The 22,395-nt window shown below is 41.1% G+C and overlaps 1 protein-coding gene across 1 annotated transcript in view; it reads right to left on the reverse strand.

Moving 5' to 3' along the window:
- The window catches only part of DYRK1A (dual specificity tyrosine phosphorylation regulated kinase 1A), a 52,525-nt gene that overhangs the window by 3,793 nt on the left and 26,337 nt on the right, over positions 1-22,395 (reverse strand). The window contains exons 2-10 of the mRNA XM_005429519.3: positions 19,376-19,581; positions 8,856-8,948; positions 7,562-7,750; positions 6,744-6,891; positions 4,261-4,547; positions 2,715-2,861; positions 2,286-2,426; positions 1,718-2,024; positions 1,127-1,251 (exon numbers count right to left, since the gene is read on the reverse strand). Of these exons, the coding sequence (XP_005429576.2) occupies positions 1,127-1,251; positions 1,718-2,024; positions 2,286-2,426; positions 2,715-2,861; positions 4,261-4,547; positions 6,744-6,891; positions 7,562-7,750; positions 8,856-8,948; positions 19,376-19,581 (1,643 nt within the window). The remainder of the gene's footprint in view (positions 1-1,126; positions 1,252-1,717; positions 2,025-2,285; positions 2,427-2,714; positions 2,862-4,260; positions 4,548-6,743; positions 6,892-7,561; positions 7,751-8,855; positions 8,949-19,375; positions 19,582-22,395) is intronic.

Below are 22,395 nucleotides of genomic sequence, written 5' to 3' on the forward strand. Positions count from 1 at the left end.
ATCCAAGACCATCCAACCATCCAAGACCATCCAAGACAATCCAAGACCATCCAACCATCCAAGACCATCAAACCCTCTGACCACCTTGTCAACTGAGTGTCACACCCAGTCGCTTCTTGAACAACACGAGAGATTAAGTTATTTGTATTTATGCCAATTTTAAAAAATGTTAACCAAGCCTTGCAATTGCATGATTATTCTAGAAACACAGGCAATGTACTTAAGAATAATTTCCAATACTTTTCTATCTTGAACAATATATGAGAAATTATTTATGCCATTTTTAAAAAATTTTAACCAAGCCTTGAAGCTGCATGATTATTCTAGAAATGCAGGCAAGGTACCTAAGAATAATTTCCAATACTTTTCTATCTTGAACAATATATTAGAGATTAAGTTATTCATATTTATGCCAATTTTAAAAAACTTTAACCAAGCCTTGCAGCTGCAAAATTATTCTAGAATTTCAGGCATATACTTAAGAATAATTTCCAATACTTTTCTATCTTGAACAATATGAGAGATTATTTCTATTTATGCCAATTTTTAAAAATGTTAATCAAGCCTTGAAGCTGCAGGATTATTCTAGAAATTCAGGCATGCCCTTAAAAATAATTTCCAATACTTTTCTATCTTGAACAACATGTGAGAGATTAAGTTATTCATATTTATGCCAATTTTTTAAAACATTAACCAAGCCTTGAAGCTGCACGATTATTCTAGAAATGCAGGCATGTACTTAAGAATAATTTCCAATACCTTTCTACATACACCTGAAGAAAAATGAATGCATATCCCGGATGTTATTTTCAAACACTTAAAGAAGCCTGATAAGTGACTTGGCTGTCAAAATTATAGGAGCAGCTTTACATTATAGTAACAATAACAACATTTGTGCAACACAGTAAAATAAAGCCCTGACCTCTGCCTGAGGAGCCTGGAGACAATAAGCAAAGCAAATGAAATAAAAATGTTGTAGCTCATACCTTGAAAGGTGCCAACAGCATTAGAGGAACCACTGGAACAACACAGCTGATTAAATGCTACTAAAAAAGCAATTTTTGTCTACACAGCAATGAATGATCTACATGGGGGAGAATCTATGGTTTTACGTGTCCTGCATTACCTGTGGGCTGTGTGTCTCACAGTCCATGGCTTGCACAGCAGCAGTGAAGTGCCCACCGCTGTGTCGATGCTGGTGCGTGGGATCCGACCGCGCCCTTCCGCTGTTGCTCGTGCCAGAAGATCCACCTGGAAAACCCCAACATGCTCAGTGACTAAAGGGACACAGGATTTACAGCTATCAAACAATGGCAGCAGGAAAGGTTTATCAAGTGCTTCAAGGGAAAAGTATAAGATCAATGTTAATCACTCACATTTTTGCTCATCTAGTTCGGTTTTTGGGGATTTTCTGTTTACCTGTTCCAGCTGATTGAGATAATTGTTTAGTGATCATGACTGATATTTTTTGACAGTATGGAAAAAAAATTAACATTTCACAGAATCATGGAATATTCTGAGTTGGAAGAGACCCACAGGGATCATCCAGTCCAAGTGCACAGACCCCCAACAATCCCACCTGGGCATCCCTGGCAGCGCTGTCCAAAGGCTCCTGGAGCTCTGGCAGCCTCGGGGCCGTGCCCATTCCCTGGGGAGCCCATTCAGTGCCCAACATGAGGAAACAGAATTTTATCACCTGTTGATGACCAAAACCCACCTGAGCTTGAAGATGTACTAGAGGTGGTTCCTGAAGACTGTGACTGCTCCATGGCAGGACTCGTGGACACGCTGTTACTCGTGTTGGTACCTTCGTCCGCCGTTTTCTTGAAGAAACTGTGCTGCAGGGCGTAGTAGGGCTGGATTCGTGTCTTGGGGTCATAGTCAAGCATCCTTAAGATGAGGTCTTTGAACTTCAAGTAGTCAGCTACAGTATGACCTGACTCCCCAGCACGGCGCCCACCCGGCCCTCCTGTCTCAACTCCCAGGATATTGTGGAGTTTGCGAGTTCCCGGTGGTTTGTATTCCTGTGGGGAGGGAGGAATGGCTGGCAATCAGTGTGTGAAGCACAGATTTAGATATATCAAAAGTCAAATAAAATCAAGAAACTATTCAACACAACAGGCAATGTTATTTAATTGACAAGACAGAACAAATTAAAGCGGCATTTTCAGTAAGACGACACAAAACAAAGTAACAACTCAGTTGCGTTTTCAGTAAGATGATAACAACTCACCATTTTATAAAATTTTATATATATTTATTATTATCCTAATTGTTTTACCTACCCTTTTTCCATCTTTGGTCTTCTTCAAGTTCCAAGTGCTATCTGGCAACTTCTCAAAGAACTTTCTTGCTTTGGGTGCTTGGTCGAGGATGTGGGTTGGTGGTATCCCCAAAACTTCCACTATTTTATTCATCTGATCCACCTGTCCCAAATAAAATGGGTTGGTGAAGGACAAGTGACAGCCAGCCCAGCTGTGGCACAAATGTCAGCTACTCACTAAGTTAATTAATTTAAGAAAAATTTAATATGGACAAAACAAATCAAGGAGTAAGAGGGAGACGCAGAAAATTATGAAGAGGTAATTTTGTGTCCTGACAAAATGTTATTGATCAGAATGACCAGATTTTCCTAATTTATGCATTCCAATAAACAGATGAAAATCATGATGGGGATTACAACAAAAAAAACCAGTTCCTGGTAGATAACTTACCTCATTTGCCCCACTAAAGAGAGGCTCTCCAGTGTGCATCTCGACTAAAATACACCCAAGGGACCACATGTCAATTGCAAGGTCATAAGGCATTCCCAGTAGCACCTCTGGTGATCGATAAAAACGACTCTGGATATATTGGTATATCTGCAAGAAAAGCACCTCCAAGTCACCATCACACACAGCACCCCAAGGGAATGAAAATCCCAAGTGACAAAACACAACTGCCATGAAATCCCTTTTTGGTGCAGGGAAAGATGAGGTATCAGGGATAATAAGATCTGTGCATGTATTACACTAATAAAAGTATCTAAATGTTAATTTTTAGGAAAATATTATGGTCACAAAAAAAGCAGGAAGTTCAGCTTGAGTCATGTAATGTTTTTCTAACTGTGATTCTTAACATTTCAAAATTATCTTATTATTGATAAATAATGGATTGGGATAAGTAATTCAGATGTCATTTCACCACCTGGTGTCTTCCTTCAGCCCTTCCTTTTAGTTTATAGCAAAAAGTTCTTTTATTAATCTAAATCTCTGTCTCATTGCTGCTTTCAATACAATATTCCATATTCTGATCCACTATTCCTAAATTAATCCTGGGAAAAAGCAAGGGGGTGCTACTAACCAGTGCCAGTTCCTCAAGAGACAACTGGGGCACTTTTGGTGAAGTTAGTCCATGAATTCCTGAATTCTTTTCCTACAGATCCAATCTGCAGCATCACTAATCATAAACAGGGGACATGCTGAAGGAATGCTCATGGAAAGAGGAATATAAATGGAATAAAATAATAATAAAGGAGTATTTTATTTATTTATTTTTACTTAATTTTTTTTGTTTTATTTCTTAGCACTGCAGATTTCTATAACTAAGTGCTGGTGCATTCTCCAATGACAGCAAAACAATTCTCCAATTCTCCAAAAACACAGACAAGAAGAAAGAAAAAAACATGGAAATTTATCATATGGTGGATTTTTATCTACTGGGGCACTAAAGGAAGTGGAGGATTGTCAAATTGTTCAAAATAAGGTGCAGATGTGATACTTTTGGACTTAGTTTAGTGGTGAACATGGTGCTGCTGCTTCATGGTTGGACTAGATCTTAAAGATCTTTTCCAAACTTGACAATTTTGGGATTCTGAGCTCTTGTGGACTGTGGACCTCTATTTAAAATTGAGTTATTATTTTAAAACTGTTGCATCTGCATTGCCCCCAGAGGAAGGGAGGAATGATGACTCTGACTCCATGTTCTCAGAAGGCTAATTTATTATTTCATGATACTATATTATATAAGAATGCTATACTAAACTGGACTAAAGAATACAGAAAGGATACTTAGAGAAGGCTAAAAAGATAATAATGAAAACTCCTGACTCTCTCCAGAGTCCTGACACTGTTATTATTTAATATAATTATTATTTAATATAATAATTATATAATTATTTTCACTGTGAGCCAATGAGCTAGATGAATATTACAACACAAAAATCCTGCATTTTTCAGCAGCACAAACAGAATTCCCACCCATTTTCCCCCCAAAACTCACCCTCTGCCCAAGCTGACATGAACTGCCAAAATCCACGATCTTGATGGCGCTCCTTTTGGGGTTGCAGAGCAGGATGTTCTCTGGTTTTAGGTCACAGTGAATGATGCTGAGCTCGGGGGTGGCCAGGAAGAGCAGGGCCGTGCACATCTGCTGCGCGAACTTGCGCGTCAGGTTGAGCGACACGCCGCGGAAGTTGGTGTTCCTCAGCAGGTCGTACAGGTTGTAGGACAGCATCTCAAACACCAAGCACAGGTGGTTCCTGAACATGAAGTGACGTTTCAAATGCACTGGGGAAAAGGAGAAAATGTCATTAATGCACTCTGGGAATGATGGTACAACACAGCGTGGAGGAAGGAGGAGCATCAATAAAGTAACAGAGCATCGTTTTTCTTCCCTGGTTCTGTGGTGTTTACAAAGTATTTCTGCCAAGCAGGCAGAAATTTCTGTCTTGGAGGACAAGAGGACATTTCCACATCCTCAGGTGCACATCAATAACACTGGAAAAACTTATGAAATCTTTTAAATGCTTCTAATCAATGTGTAAGAAGCTGAGCACTGAGTAAAATAAGAGCGTCAGGTTTTTTCCTGGTTCTGTGGTGTTTACAAAGTATTTCTGCCAAGGAGGCAGAAATTTCTGTCTTGGAGAGCAAGAGGACATTTCCACATCCTCAGGTGCACCTCAGTAAAACTGGAAAATTTTGTGAAATCTGTTAAATGCTTTAATCAATGTGTAGGAACTGAGTAAAATAAAAGCTTTGAGCTTTTGCCTGGTCCTGTGGTGTTTACAAAATATTTCTGTCATGTTTGGAGCATAAGAGGACATTTTCACATCCTCAGGTGCACCTCAGTAAAACTGGAAAATCTTGTGAAATCTTTTAAATGCTTTAATCAATGTGTAGGAACTGAGTAAAATAAAAGCTTTGAGCTTTTGCCTGGTCCTGTGGTGTTTACAAAATATTTCTGTCATGTTTGGAGCATAAGAGGACATTTTCACATCCTCAGGTGCACCTCAGTAAAACTGGAAAATCTTGTGAAATCTTTTAAAACGTATCTTTGAAGTTTATTTAAAGTTTAAACATCTTATTTAAGCATTTTAAGTTAAAAGCATCTTTTAAGTTTATGGAAAGTTTAAGCATCTTATTTAAGCATTTTATTTAAGTTAAAAGCAGCTTTTAAATTATTTAATCAATGTGTAGAAAGCTGAGTGCTGAGTAAAATAAAAGCATTGGGTTTTTGCCTGGTTCTGTGGTGTTTACAAAATATTTCTGTCATGCCTGGGATACAGAGAGGCATTTTACACATCCTTGGGTGCAAAAACTTGTGAAATCTTTTAAATGTAGGAAGCTGAGCACTGAGTAAAACAAGAGCATTGGGATTTTTCCTGGTTCGATGGCTTTTACAAAATATTTCTGTCATGTTTGGAGGAGAAGAGTATATTTTCATAACCTCAGGTGCACCTCAGTAAATCTGGAAAATCTTGAGAAATCTTTTTAAAAGTGTCTTTTAAGTTTATTTAAAGTTTAAGCATCTTATTTAAGCATTTTATTTAAGTTAAAAGCATCTTTTAAGTTTATTTAAAAGCATCTTTTAAATGTTTTAATCAATGTGCAGGAAGCTGAGCACTTAGTAAAATAAGAGGACTGGGTTTTTTCCTGGTTTTGTGTTATTTACAAAATATTTCTGCCAGGAACTTGTGAAGGACTATATTATCAAAATAAGTTATCACTCCCTTACATGTACAGAGGAAATATTTAATTGTGAGAATAATTTAAAATACACAATGACATCACTGCAATTTATAAGCTGATTACTTCAATTAATAAAACCGATCAATATCCCCAAGGAATTGTATTCATTTCAGTTCAGTTTATGAAAGGGACCAATCCAAGCCTTGTTTTTTATTAAATAAGTGAAATATTCATCACATTCCTCTGTTCAGAGGCCAGCAGGGTTTGCCACTGTCAAACCTTCAGGCTGCCACAAGAAAACTGAAATAGGAAAAACATTTCAGAGAAAAAGCAACACGTTCCCCTTTCTGGCATAATAAAATCCTGAATATGAGCACCATGAGAATTCAGACTTTTAATTAAGGTGGATTTTTGGTCAGCTTGGTGCCCATGGATTTGTTTTCTCCATTATCCCACAGCAGCTCCTTCTGTGTCCTTTACAACTCACCTGAGATGGAACATTTTGCTCCCACCCTGGAGCCATTTCCTGCCACACATCCTTGTCCAAATTCCTGTTCTCTCACCTCTGGAATTCTCCTCCCATCATTCCATGTCCTGCTGGGCTTCCTACACTTGGTTCCACCTCCTCCCCACACTTCCTGAGCTTGCTGGACCCACCAGCTTGGCAGGAACCACCAAGTATCACCACAAATATTCCAAAATGGATTTGGCAATCAGCTGGAAGCAGCCTCAGCTCCACAGCAAGATCCAAACCGTTCATAATGCAATAAAAATGAAGAGTAATTAATTCCATACCTATGTAGTACTTCATCTCAGTGTCATGTTTGTTCATCAGCTCCAGCAGTCTCACTTCAATCTGGGCCTGGTTTAGGAAAGCCTTCTTGTTTTTGATGATTTTGATGGCCACCCACTCCTGCTCCACTCGGTCATAAGCCTTCACAACCTGCAAGAGAAAAATCCATCAGGAAAATCCAACTTTCAAACCCACCCAAACTCCCTTGTTCACCTTTCTGAATTCAGATTTCTCCTTTTTAATTCTATTTCTTCTGATGATACAATAAAGCTACAACTCATTTGGTGATGTTTATTGCAGTGATGTCACTTTATATGCAAATAAAATTACCTAAACCAACACTGTAAAAGGACTGGTAAATCTGAGAAAAACTAAAACCAACAAAATAAAAGTTCCATCCTCCTTCCAGCCTTGGCTAAAGCTGCAAGTAGTCAAAACAAATGCTGCTAATGACATTTATAGGAGGTAAGATCCAGCACTAACTCTTGTTTTAGGTTAAAAACCCAATTCAAACTCAGACCCCAACTCAAACTAAAACCAAACTCAAACTAACAACCTAATTCAAACTAAAACCAAACTCAAGTTAAAAATGTCAACAGATGGCAAAAGGTGGAGGATTTCTCATTGTGAAATGCATCACACACTGAAATATAATTAAATGTTTTCTGGAGTAACATGAAATAGCACAAAATATGAGTGTCTGAACAGGCACTCAGGATAACAGGAGTGAGAAAAAAGTGTTTTAATTTCAAAATAAAGCAGAAATAGCACTTCAAATTAAACACAGCTGTGACCCAGTGAACACCTAAGGAGCCTTTACCTGTCCAAAGGATCCTTTGCCTATCAAAGAGTCGATTTCATAGCGGTCCATCCACTTCTCCCCATTTTTCACAATGTAGTCATAGTTGTCATCATCATAACCATCATTGTAAACTTTCCTCTCCTTTTTGTGACTGGAATCATCTCCCTGGCCCTGCTGATGCCGCCGTTTTTTTTTTGCATAGTAAACCTGGAGGGGAAAAGGAACTTCCTTAAGAGCCTTGCTTAGAACTGCAGCTCAAGAAAGAGGAAAATCAACTTTTATTCAGCATCCCGTGGTTTGAAAGTGGAATTTCTACAAGTGCAAAACCAAGCAATCCTCTCCTCCTATTGCTGTGTTTGAAGTCAGGTCATAATTCCAAAGGAAAGTCTTGAATAACCGAAGAACTGGGAAAGCAGAGCTAAAGAAATGTGCCAAGACTAATAAATAATAACAATAACTGATAAATGTACTAACACTAATAAATAATAACTCTGACAAATGTTCTAACACTAATAAATAATAATATTAACACTGATAAACATAGTAACGCTGATATCTGGAGTTCACAGGTGCCAAAGGAACAGAAATACCCCAGCACACTGTGCACACAGTAAAATTCAAAATGCTAACTAGCCTGGGAACAAGAATTACCATTGATGTTCCCACAAGACTGGGAAAGAATTCCAAGGAAGTCATTACTCACCATAAAAATCCCTTCACATTCCTTTTAATTCAAAAATTTGAAACTAACTGATGCTTTCCTGTATTAACCTGAACAACTTTATATTTTCCATTTGTCTGTAATATTTAATTCAATAATTAAGGGAAAACACTTCAGCATTTTCCTTATAAGCTAATCACCATAAAAATATCTTCACAATCCCTTTAATTGTAAAAAATTTCAAACTAACTGATGCTTTCCTGTATTAACCTGAACAACTTTATATTTTCCATTTGTCTGTAATATTTAATTCAATAATTAAGGGAAAACACTTCAGCATTTTCCTTATAAGCTCTTAGAACCATTAATAAAGTTTTATTGAGCTCAAAGTGTGCTCGTGCCACTCGTGTCTCTTTGTCCTGCAAGCTCAACATTTGTTTATAAAACAACAGAAAATAAATCCCAGGACAAAAGATTTCCTGTGTGCTGGACAGAAACCAGGACCGTGACAGCCATGACCTCAAACAGGACGTGAACAACTGAGAGGAAACTTGATTTTTTGGATCTCTTGATGAGATTATTTGTAGAAAATCCATTTAAATCATGTGTTGTAACAAACATCAGTGCATTGAAGACAGCTGCAGCCATTACCTCATTAATATGCTTGTATGTTTTGATCAAATCTACGGAGAGTTTCCTCAGTGGAGCAGTGGCTGGATCGCGAAAAGTTTGGGGCATCCGCCTCTGCAATGAGAATATGGCAGAAATTAGAACAAAAATAGGAATTTAATGGTACAGTTACTGCATCACATTGTGAAATTCCTCACAAAAATGAGCTATTTAAATGCAACAGTTTTTTTTTTTAACTGACGGTAAGAAAAACCCCACACCCAGTTTAGTTACTTTTTGATGTATTAATAATTTTAAATGTATTAAGACTTTTTCAAAAAGGAGTCAATTCCAAGATTCCTACCTCTCCTGCCACTACACCCAAAAGGTTTAATCCGAATCTCCTCTGACAACAAAGACTCTCCTCCATCACTCCTCCCCCTCAGGACTGACACATGAACTGTCACCATATTTAAGGTACACATATTAAAGTTCACAGGAACTGCTGGAGAACTGGGCCAGCTCACCCCATTCAACTGCATTAAATTCCAAATAAATATTGGGATAAAATAAACCCCAAATCCAGGACTACCAAGAGACAAACCTTATCTCCAAAAGCTGTGTCCAGCACTGCTGGACAAGCTCTGGGAATTCTGTCCCACCCAGCTGGAGTCTGATGGGGACTCTGGAGCGTGGCTGATCCCTCAGCCTGCTCCTGCCTCCATCCCAGAGCACAGATGGCTCTGGAATGTCCCCAGGAGGAGCCCCCAGAGCCCCTCTGGTCTCTGCTCAGGGCTGGGCACTGCCCAGGGCACAAGTTGTGCCTCCTGTGCAGGGGAATTGCTGGGCTCAGGCCCTGCCCGTGGCTCTGGGGCCATTGCTGGGCCTGGAGCAGAGCCTGGGCCTGCTCTGACCTCTGCACACAGGGACAGACACGGGGACAGCCAGGGACAGACACAGGGACGGACACAGGGACAGACACAGGGCCAGGCAGGGCTGAGGCCCCTCTCTCTCCCTGGGCTCCTCTCCAGGCTGAGCAGCCCCAGCTCCCTCAGCCTTTCCTGGGCACGGAGCTGCTCCAGGCCCTTGCTCAGCTCCAGGAGCTCCTGGCCCTGCTGTGCTGAGGAGCCAGAGCTGGGCACAGCAGCCAGAGGTGCCCCCAGGGTGGGCACAGGGGCAGGGTCAGCCCTGACCTGCTGGCAGTGCCCATCCCGATGCACCCAGGACACTCTGCTGGCCCAGGGACAGCTCGGTGTCCCCAGATCCTTCCCCCCACCCTGGGGTTGGTCCCCTCCAGGTGCAGGACAGAAAACCTCAGGGTGAGTTTAAGCAATTCCACCAGAGAAAAGCTTCTTCTGTGCATGTTTCCCATCAGAATTATTGAACTAATAAAGGAGTTATTAAATGGAGGTGTCCAAGGAGGGCCTGGAGGTGGCACTCAGAGCACTGGGCTGGGGACAAGGTGGGGACAGGGCACACCTGAGATTCATCTTGGAGACCTTTCCCAACCTAAATGACCCTGGAATTCTGTGACAGGAACTTGAAAAAGCAGAAGTCACCTCCTGTGACTGAAGAGAGTTTGCCATTGCCAAGCCTACCTGCTCTATCCTATTTTCTATAGGATAACTTAATACTTATAATGGTTGCTGTACAAATAACTCTCTATTTTTTCCCCTCAATGACAAAATAAAAAGAATCACATCAAAGTTACCCAAAAAAAGGTCTCACAGAAAGAAATTATAGAGTTTGTGCTTCTGAAACTGGACATGCACTGAGGTACCCGAGGGACCACCCTAGAAAGCCAAACTCCCATTCTCCTCCTGTGTGGGCAGGGGGAAAAACCATTAATTTCATTTTATTACAAGTACAAGCACTTTGTAAACATCAGGAAACTGTTTGAAAGTTTCCTAAACAAACCATCAGACATTTACAAAACATTTTTGTTTCTTCCTTTCATCTGGCAAACAAATGTGGCCCATGAAATAAACCCCACCTCAAGGGGATCTTTAGGTTCTCTCCCTCAGCATTGAGCAGCAGCAAGTCCTGATCCAGCTGTCATTGGTAAAGCATCTTCAAATCCAAATATTTCCCTCAAATTCCAAATATTTCCCTCAAATTCCTGAATTCTGACTGAGAGAAGATGTTGGGATATGGGAACACCGTGGGGTTTGCTGGTGAAAGAAACCAGGAGGTGGCAGAGGAATATCAGGAATATTGGCAGGGCTCAGTCTCTGTCCTGGGCTGCATGAGCAGCACAGGGGTTCGATTTTTGAGGGAAAAGTATCAACGTTGAAGAATTCCACAGTTCAGACCAACTATTCCCACAAAAAATTACTCTAATTTGGAAAGGGAGTTTGTATGACAAGTCTTGATGTTTATTTTCTAATTTATAATTCAAATTTGCTTGCTTACTTCAAAAATAAAGATTAATTTCCACTTTGAAATAAACAGCCTGGTGAAACAAAAAAATTATCTGAGTTATCACCATCCAAAAATTGTAAATAATTTAAATTCTGCATGCTACTGCAGCCAGTCCCTTCTCTAACAACTGTGCATTTTGACAGTCACACATTTCTGAGCACACTCCTGAACCTGTATGAACTTTTCAGAAGTTTGATTTTGCTCCCCTGGGTTCAAAAAGTTCCGGGTTGAATTTTTTTTCCTCATCCTTTTATACTGTGACATTTGTAATATTCCCTTCTTTTTCCAAGAGAGATTTTTTCTTCCTGATGATGGAAGAGCACGGAACAAAATAATTTTGTGTTTTATACAACAACACTGCCCAATCCTTTGTTGTTGGGGTTACTCTGATTTCTGACCTGGATTCAAAGAATGCTCAACCACCAAGGAAGGGGGAAAAGGGGGAAAAGGGGGAAAAGGGGGAAAAGGAAAGAGGAAAGGAAAGGGAAAACTCTCATTTCACAAGCTTCAGTCTCTATCTGGTGGCCAGACAGCAACACTGCAAGCTCAGATCTCTAAAACCAGAACACAAATCAATGAGATGCTGCATCTCAGGTCTGAGAGACAAGAAATTACTTTAATTACAATTACAAACTGTAAATAATAAGGAAATACCCACAAAAATGTCCCATTTATGTGTCCTCAACACATTGGTGACAAAGCACATTTTATGGGAACTGTGACTTTTAACTCAGGTGTGCTCTTTGAACTCCCAGCCTTTTGGGATGGAGCACACAACTAATTAATTTCTTTCTTTCTTTGTGGGCATTTTCTTTTTTGTCCAAACAGATGGCATTGTTCCTTTGTAAAATATTTCTATTATGGAGAATCCTGAGCTGTTTATGGGATGCTTTAATTCAGATTTAAAAAAAAAAAAAAAAAAAAGAAAGCTCGAACAATATCTACATTCATTAAAAGAAGAAAGAAAAAAAAAAGATAAATTCAGCTGGGGTGGAGCACATGTTCCACTTCACAAACAGAATAAATAATGAAGTTTTCATTGTGTCAGGGCAACTTTTAGCAAGAATTCTAAATGTAATTGTTTAATTGACCTGCATGGCCTCACTGATGACAGAGACTGCTGAAGTCAAACCATCTTTAACAATAATGTTGAACAGGGGGTGGGAATACCTGAATTAAGGATTTTAAACTGGTGCTACAGCATGAACTTGGCAATGATCTGGATGGGGTCAATAAAATCTCTGGCCAAGATGTGGTCAGCAAACATCAAGTTCTGCAGTTAATTATTGATATTCATATCCATAGAAATAATTTATAATATATATTATTTATATTATATAATACATATTACATTATATGTTATATATTACATATTATATATTGTGTATTATGTAAAATATACTATATATTGTGTATTATGTATTATGTATTATATATTATATTATACATTATATATTGTATATTGTATATTATATATTGTATATTATAGGTTATTATACATTATATTATATTATAGCTTATATTATAGTGTATATTATATTATATAGTATATATATTTATATTCTATATTATATATTATATATTATATATTTATTGTATAGATTATATATATTATCTTTATATATGGTATAGAATTAATTTTTTTATATATGCGAATTATGTTAGATGAACAGAGCTAGAAAGGTGTTTAACAGTCAGCCTGACCTTCCCATTCCAGGTGTTTCACAAAAGCTGAACTGCTGGTATTTGTTACCAAAATCTCACCTCAGCTCCTTTATCAGGTAAATCAATTTTCTAATAATTTTGTACTTAAATGAAAAGAGTTTCAGGCAATCTGAGCATCAAAACAGAGCAGCAAAAAAAAAAAGAAACTTTGAAGTTGTGACAACTTTTAAGCTCGTATCTTTTGTTCCCATCAGGCTGTGTTGAACTCACAAGATGGAACCAGTTAGAACTGGACAGAGAAATCTGAATTTATTGCCACTGCAGCAGAAAGATCCCAGAGATCCCAACTTTTCTCCCTGGACCATGTGCTCCCACACTTCCCTGAAACTGAAGCACTCAGCAGCCACAGCCAAGAGCAGGACCCCTCCTGCCAGCACCATTTGGGAAATAAAAGCCTTAAAATTTACTCCTGAAGGGAAAAAATGTAAAAAGACAGAGCTGGAAGGTTTTAAGTGCAATTTAAAACCTCATAAATGAGAGAAAAACCAAACAATCTGGCTGGTCTTGGAGTATCCTCCTAGAATTCTTTGATCCTTGTCAGTGATGGGTGTGGGGACCACAGCCAGGAAGCAAGAAGTGCAAGAGACAATGATGTAAATAATCTTTTAAGAGCAACTTAAATGCAATTCTTCATATTATTTACATTTAATATAAATACAGATGATTTATATAATCTGAATATAAATTGTCATTATTGTTCCCTAACCTTTAATCTGCAACTGTGAGTGATTCCCCAAAAACCAGAATATGGCCTGCAAGCCACTAGAACCCAAAATCCAAGTGGGACAGAGTAGGAATAAAACCAATAAATTCACATGCAAGACCTGGCTTCCCTTTCTCTGCTCAGGAATTAAAATCATGCCAGGAACCTGAACCAGACACTCCTAAAAAAAGGAGTCAGTCTGCAGCAAAGCCACAAAAATAACCTGATAATCTCATGTAATCTAAATACATAGATTGTATAGAATCTGAATATAAATTGTCATTATTGTTCCCTAACTTTTAATGATTCCTGTGAATGCTTCCCCAAAAAACAAAATATGGCCTGTAAGCCACTGGAACCCCAAATCCAAGCAGGAATAAAACCAATGAATTCATATTCATTCTCTGCCTATGAATTAAAATCATTCCAGGAAGCTGAACCAGACACTCCATAAAAATACAAAAGGAGTGAGTCTGCAGCAAAGACACAGAAATAACCTGGGAGAGCATCCTCAGAGCAGCTCAGGGATGGATTTTGGGAGAGGCTTCCCGGGCAGCACCGCGGCGCTGCGGCCAGCAGAGGGGGGCGGCAGCTCGGGAAAGGCTGCGCTGGAATCCTGCAGCGCCAGGCTGGGAAAATCCCCATTTCCAGAGCCCAAATCCCCATTTCCAGAACCCAAATCCCCATTTCCAGAACCCAAATCCCCATTTCCTGAGCCCAAATCCCCATTTCCCGAGCCCAAATCCCCATTTCCTGAGCCCAAATCCCCATTTCCCGAGCCCAAATCCCCATTTCCTGAGCCCAAATCCCCATTTCCAGAGCCCAAATCCCCATTTCAAGCCCAAATCCCAATCTCCTGAGCCCAAAACCCTGATTTCCCAATCCCAAACCCCGATTTCCCGAGCTTAAATCCCCATTTTCTGAGCCCAAATCCCCATCTCCCGACCGCAAATCCTGATTTCCCAAGCCCAAATCCCCATTTTCCAAGCCCAAATCCCGATTTCCCAAGCCCAAATCCTGATTTCCAGAGCCCAAAACCCAATTTCCAGAGCCCAAATCTCTATTCCCAAGCCCAAATCCCACTTTCCAGAGCCCAAATCCCACTTTCCAGAGCCCTCTGGAAGGGCTCACTCTTTCAAAGAAGTTACTTATAGGGCATCCAAATGGGCTGTTTTAGGGCACCCAAAGAAGTTACTTTTGGGGTACCAAATGAAGTTTTAGGGCACCCTAACAGTTTACTTTTAGCGCACCCAAAATAGTTATTTTTAGGACACCCAAAGATGTTATTTTTAGGGCACCCCAAGAGGTTATCTTAGGGCACCCAAAGAGGTTACTTTTAGGGCACCTAAATGGGGTGTTTTAGGGTACCCAAGAAGTGACTTTTAGGGTACCCAAATGAGTTACTTTTAGGGTACTCAACAAAGTTTTAGGGCACCCAAACTGTTTACTTTTAGAGCACCCAAATAGGGTATTTTAGAGCACCCAAAGAAGTTACTTTTAGGGCACCCAAAGAGGTTTCTGGGTACCCCAACAGTTTACTTTTAGGGCATCCAAAGAGGTTATTTTAGGGTACCCAAAGAAGTGACTTTTAGGGCACCTAAATGAGTTATTTTTAGGTTACCCAAAGAAGTTTAAGGGCACCCAAAGAGTTATCTTTTAGGACACCCAAACAGTTTACTTTTAGGGCACCCAAATGGGGTATTTTAGGGCACCCAAAGAAGTTACTTTTAGGGCCCCTAAGTTACTTTTAGGGTACTGAAAGAAGATTTTGGGCACCCTAACAGTTTACTTTTAGGGCACACAAAGAAGTGACTTTTAGGCTACCTAAATGAGTTACTTTTAGGGTACTGAAAGAAGATTTTGGGCACTCAAAGAGTTTACTTTTAGGGCACCCAAAGAAGTTATTTTTAGGGCACCTAAATGAGTTATTTTTAGGGTATTCAAAGAAGTTTAAGGGCACCCAAACAGTTTACTTTTAGGACACCCTAAGAGGTTATTTTAGGACACCCAAAGAGTTTACTTTTAGAGCACCCAAATGGGGTATTTTAGGGCACCCAGAGAAGTTACTTTTAGGGTACCTAAATGAGTTACTTTCAGGGTACTGAAAGAAGATTTTGGGCACTCAAAGGGTTTACTTTTAGGGCATCCAAAGAAGTTATTTTTAGGGCAACTAAAGAGGTTATTTTAGGACACCCTAACAGTTTAATTTTAAGGCACCCAAATGGGGTTTTAGGGCACCCAAACTGTTTACTTTTAGGGCACTAAAGAAGTTATTTTTAGGGCACCCAATGAAGTTATTTTAGGACACCCTAACAGTTTACTTTTAGGGCACCCAAATGGGGTGTTTTAGGGCACCCAAAGAAATTATTTTTAGGGCACTCAAACAGTTTGCCTTTAGGGCACCCAAATAAGTTACTTTTAGGGCACCCAAACAGTTTGCTTTTAGGGCACACTAAGAAGTTGGTTTTAGGGCACCCAAACAGATTATTATTTTTACATCTGTACCCTAGCAGGTTATTTTAGGGTACCCAAGCAGGTTGGTTTTAGGGCACCCAAACAGTGACTTTGAGGCTGTGGAAAGCTGTGGCACCCAGGCTGTCCCAGTGCTCCAGGCTGCTGATGTTGGGACATTCCAGGAAACTGAAGCTCCCAGACCCAATCCTTGTCTGTCTGACTGCATGGGAGCCACTGCAGGGAGAGGATCCAACCTTAAAGGATCAAACTCCCTCAATCTGCCTGAAGTCACCTTTTTCCTCCTCCTGTTTTTATGGATGTATTAAAATCAAACTATCAAGGATTCTCCAACAGGCAATTCCTTTTGCTGCATATTAAAGTCAGGATTTTCTGGATGATAAGCTTTGGAGAAAGTGAGGCTCAGGGGGGACCTTGTGGATCTGACCAGGGAAAAGGGACAGGAGGAGAGGGAACAGGCTCAGCTGGGACAGCAGCAGGAATTTGCCCATGGAAAGGGAGCTCAGGGTTTGCTGCCCAGGGAGCTTTGCAGTGCCCATCCCTGCAGGTGTGCCCTGGAGATGGCACTGAGTGCTCTGGGCTGGGGACAAGGTGCCCACGGGGCACAGCTGGGACTCATCTGGGAGATTTTTCCCAAGCTAAATCATCCTGGGATTCTGTGGTATGAACTGGCAAAGACAGAAGTCACCTTCTGTGACCAAAGAGAGTTTGCCATTATAGAAGGCTGCTCTGTGTTAGAAGCTCTACAAGGAGATGACACAAAAAGCAGTGGCATCCCAGCAGAGGAATGAAACAACCACCTGAAGATGCTTCCAACAAGGTTCCTTTCCAGAATTGACATTTACAGGACAGAACTTTATCTGGATAAAAAACTTTTATCAAGGCCAGACAGAGGTGGCAGCATATTCATGGCAATGCCTGGAATAAAAAGGATTCCTGTAGGAATGCCATAAAGACAGAATCTGTAACATGCAGGGATCAATGGGACACACACCCCCAGATGTTTGCAGATCACATCTGGAGAGAAAAGCACAAAGCCTTTAACCACAGAGGTCAAGGTTTTTATAAGAAAAAAGATATTATTTTTTAATCAAGATGAGCCAGAGCTGTAAAAGGGCAATCCAAAAGAAAGTGCCCAAGGAATTCATTCTGCAGAGAGACCATGTCCAGAGCAGATGATCTGGGCCACCAGCAGGAAGATCTCAGCTGGATCTGGCTGTGCAGATAAAATCAGAAATGCACTGCAAAGACAAAAAGTCTTGGAGAGTCCCCACAGAGGCTCAGACAGAACCTCCACTCCAAGCAGGAGCCTGGTGAGGAGAACTCTTGGTGGGACTGGGTGATGGGAGAAGCACAAGAACCCGAGGGAGGAAAGAGGCAGGGAAGGGAAGCAGTCAGGAGGCTTCAGAAAGCTGGCCACCATCGAAGCCAAGAACATTAATTCTATAAAACTGTGTTGGTGGTGCAAAGACAGCTTGATTGCCATGGCCAAGGTGATTATTTCCTCACATGGATGATGTCCATACAACCTAAAAATCTTTGAGTTTGTTTCTGAAGTGCCTTGAAAGGATTCAGATGCAGCTTTTCTTGACTGATCAGCCTCATTGCAGAAGTTTTGGGAGACTTTTAACCCAAAAAAGCTCACATAAAATGCCTCTGTAGATCCTCAAGCTATATATTATTATATAGGAGATTTCCTCTTCTTCCTGGTTGGCCCTCAGGAAAGGAAACCCATCCTTGGCATCTCCATTCACTTTGCTCCAGCCACTGGAGCTCTCCAAATCCTGGCCATTCTCATCCCCTCTAATCCTTTCCTCCTCCTGCCAAAGCATCTTCCCACAGCCCCAGAGCATCTCCTCATGGTTCTGGAGACTTTTCTGCCTAAAACATCTTGAGCAGCAAACACACTTCACCTCCACCCTCTTCAGTGAAACATTCCTCATCAGTCTGCACCAAATCTTCAATTTCTGACTTACAGGCTTTGTTGGAACCCATCTGCCCTTATGTTTCCACAACTGGGCTATGGAATTTTTAAAAACCAACAGAATTCCCATTTATCCAGAGCCACAGAAGCTCTTGTGGCTCCTGGCACTCTGGAGTTGAGGAGCTCCTCCAGCAGTCCTACCTACTCAAATAAAATCTATTTTGTGCAAACTTCTGTATTCCAAATACACCAACCAGTGACTCTGCATCAAAACTGCCCATTAGGATAAGTAATAAAGCAATCAGCTGCTAACAAACACCCAAAAATTTAAAAACAGTTATTATTTGAAAAAGAGCTTTGCACAGTTCTCCACTTGGCCAATCTTTCTCTCCCCTTATGTAAAAAAAAAACATTACAAGTAGAATAATCCTAATAAATGTGTTCCAAGAGTTTAGAAACAAGTTTAAAAACTTTTTTTTTGAAGTTATAGTATACATATATATACACATATATAGATATACACATATATATGTGTATTACATACATATATACATATATATGTACATAATATATACATATATATTATATATATGTAATATATATTATGATACATAATATGTAATATATATTATGTATTATAATACATATATGTGTATATACATATACATGTATTATGTATATAATATATATACATATATATGTATATTTATTATATACATGCAAATGTATATATTATGTATTATAATACATATATATATTATATACATATACATATATATACACACACATATATATACACATATATACATGCACACACACATATATAGATATATAAAAATATAAAATATATAAAATAGAAATAGTTTTAAATATACTGTTGTATGTTAATTCCATCCTTACAGAGTTGGGAGTTAATTAGTTTAAAAAACTCTTATCAAGGAGAAATGCCCTGATCCTGTAATTGATGGTTGGATAATGCAGGGACAGAGAGGGATGTTTCACAAGGGCTCAGAGGGACAGGACATGGGGGGAATGACCCTAAACTGAAGGAGGGCAGGGCTGGATGGGATATTGGGCAGGAATTGTTCCCTGGCAGGGTGGGCAGGGCTGGGATGGAATTCCCAGAGCAGCTGGGGCTGCCCCTGGACCCCTGGCAGTGCCCAAGGCCAGGCTGGACACTGGGGCTGGAGCAGCCTGGGACAGTGGGAGGTGTCCCTGCCATGGCCAGCTCGATCCCTAAAGGTCCCTTCCAACCCAAATGAGTGCACAACTCCCCATTCAAGAGCTGCCAGGTGCAGAAGGAGCCCTGGCCCATACCTGGTTTGTCAGGGGGAGTGGCTGCTCGAGCTGCTCAGCGTAGGATAAGGCCGAGACCTGCTGGTCACTGATGCTCTGCTGCCGCCGGTCACTGTACTGCTGATGCGAATGGGACATCTGTCCAGCCATCTGAAGGCCAGCAGCATGGAATGAAAACGATGGTGCAAGCCGAACAGATGAAGGTTTGCATGCTGAAGTCTCTCCTCCTGCAAAGACAAGGACAGGGTTAAGCAGGGTGTGGGGTGAGAATCTTGCCCTGTGTTCAGAGTCCTGGATCCCGGAGCTCATCGGCACCCGGGGATGTCACACGTGGGGGATTCCACAGGGAGGGATCCCAGAATTGTCCTGCAGGGCTGGACAGGGACTTCTCACAAGGATTCAGGGAATGGCCTTAAAATGAGAGAGGGCAGGGCTGCCCCAGCCCTGGGCCCAGCGCAGGGAGGAGCTGGAGCTGCTGCAGAGAGCCCAGAGGAGGCTCCAGGATGAGCAGAGGGATGGAGCAGCTCTGCTGGCAGGAAAGGCTGGCACAGCTGGCATTGTTCACCTGCACAGGAGAAGCTTTGGCTGAGCTCAGGGTGGCCTTGCAGGGCCTGCAGGAGCCCCAGGAAAGCTGGAGAGAGACAATTTCCAGGGGATGCAGGGACAGCACCCAGGGAATGGCTTCAAACTGAATTGTTCCCTGGCAGGGTGGGCAGGCCCTGGCACAGCTGGGGCTGCCCCTGGGTCCCTGGAGGTGCCCAAGGCCAGGCTGGAACAACCTGGTCTGGTGGAAGGTGTCCCTGACCATCAGAACTCCACCTTTAAAGGTTCCTTCCAACCCAACCCATGCTGGGACTCTAATCCTGAGCATCCCTTTTCTCACATCTCCCCCTGGGTGTCACAGCTCAGTCAGAATTTGACAGGGGTTATTCCAAACACACAAATTCTGTGTATGGATTCCAAAAAGCCAGGAAAACACACAAGTTCTGCCCTTCAGGGTTGCTCCCAGCAGCTTTCTGAACTGACTGTAGCACAGGAAAATCCAATGTCCAGCCTCAGCAGCTCATCTCTGTTTGGGGATAAGGTTCAGGGCTGATGATGGTGGGACTGGGATGATCCCAAAGGGCTCTTCCAACCCTGGTGATTGCCTGAATCCCTGATTCCCTGAATCCCTGGTTCCCTGAATCCCCAATTCCCTGTCCTCTGTGTTTCTGCCTCCCTACAAAGCACAGCAAACAAAGAGCAGCTGCAATCTGAAAGCAGAATTATCACTAAAGATTAAATTTAGAAGGAAGGTGTTAAACAGCCAAGCACCTGACCAGCAAAGGGAAATCCCCACTTCCTTTACAGTGCAAACCTTGCAAGAAAACACAAGCACTAGAAAACAGTAGATGAGTACAGCCAAGATCTGGCTTTCTTAAAAATAACTCTGTCAAAAGAAAACTAAAATATTAAAATTGATACTGCACATTGACTCAACACCTATCAGGGCAACAGAAGAACTGCATGGATGGAATCAAACACCATTTTACATTGATTGTATTAAAATAATAACCTTTTTAAGTTAGCATTGCACAAAAAATTACTTTGAACTCTTCTACAAAATGTCCATTAAAACTGAGAATCAGAGTTAATCTTCCATCTCTACAACTTGGTGGATTCAGTGAACATTTCCTTTTCAAGATTCACTGAACACTCCTGTGAGAATGGCTGAACATATGTAAGACATCATCCAGTAGCTCTACTTTTTGCTCTTTTAATTTCCGAGGTTCTGCTTAACCTGAAAAAAAATCATAATCTCACTTAGCAACATCATGGTGACTGAAGTAAAAGTCAAAACAATATTTAAATCAGAGAGTCAAAAATACCACTAATTCTGAAGTGCAGAGCCAGTTCCTTTCAAAGGTTTCAATCTTGTATTTTCTTACCTCAGGCCACAGGTTCCCAACAGAGAGATAACCTGGCCAATTACATAACTTCATAAACACAAATTTTATTTTCAAAAATTCTGCCCTTCCATGTGTTCCTCAAAAAGCAGAAAGCTCAAATATATAAACCTCAAAATTCTGACACCGTGGGGTTCTCATTTACTCCACAGGATCTTCTGACACTCCAAAAATCACAACAAGTCTGAGGATAAACTGAACAATGCACTACACACATTTAAAATAAAGTAAAAATGCAAAGTAGAAGAGTGTTAAAAGTGTAATTAGCCCACAAAACAACGGTTGTCATGTAATACAAATGTTGAATGTGATGTTTTGGTTCAGCTGGAAACTTTCCCTGCTTGCAGACTTTTTCCTCCCAAGTCCACCTGCACCCAAATCTGTAATTTTGATTTTTTAGTGTAGAATTTTTTTTTGAGATTTGCTGTTTGTGAGTAACCAAGAGGTCCCTGTTGGCTTGGAGGACAGCCCCACACCAAATGTGACACCACAAATCCAAACTGTGTCCAACAAGGACCTTCTTAACCAGAAGCACAAATGGTTCCACAGCAAATCTCAGAGAAAAGGACAAGATCAGAGCCTGGCAGTGTGATGATGATGTGAAGGATGCCAAGGGGATGGATGGGAATTGGCCAACTCATCCCCCTGTTCCCATCCCAAATGGAAAAGGATTTGAGCCACCCCTGGAATGGGACTGACCTCACCCACCTCAGCAGCCCCTGGGGCAGAGCTTTGGGAGCTGAAATGCAGCACAAGGAGCAGCAGCCAAGGAATTCCATCCCCTGGGGCTCCCACCAACACCCACCGGGGCCCTGATGGGATCCCTGCCCTTGCCACATCCCAGCCCTGCTCCTGAGCCCTCAATCCCATCCCAGCACAGCTCAGCCCCAGGGAACACTCCTAGAAACACTGGTGACACAGCAGGGGAAGGAGGGGAAAGAAGGACTGGCTAGAATAGAAATCCTGACCTCCTTTAGTTTTAGGTCGAGGAGTCGCTCCAGAAATAGGGACATTTGTGACAGCCATTAATTGAGGCTCACACAGCCTCTGGTGGCTCTGAGATTGGTTTTTGGCTCAGCTGGAGAGCTCCAAACA

The sequence above is a fragment of the Geospiza fortis genome, unplaced genomic scaffold (assembly GCF_000277835.1).
Source record: "Geospiza fortis unplaced genomic scaffold, GeoFor_1.0 scaffold409, whole genome shotgun sequence".
NCBI classification, from domain to species: Eukaryota; Metazoa; Chordata; class Aves; order Passeriformes; family Thraupidae; genus Geospiza; species Geospiza fortis.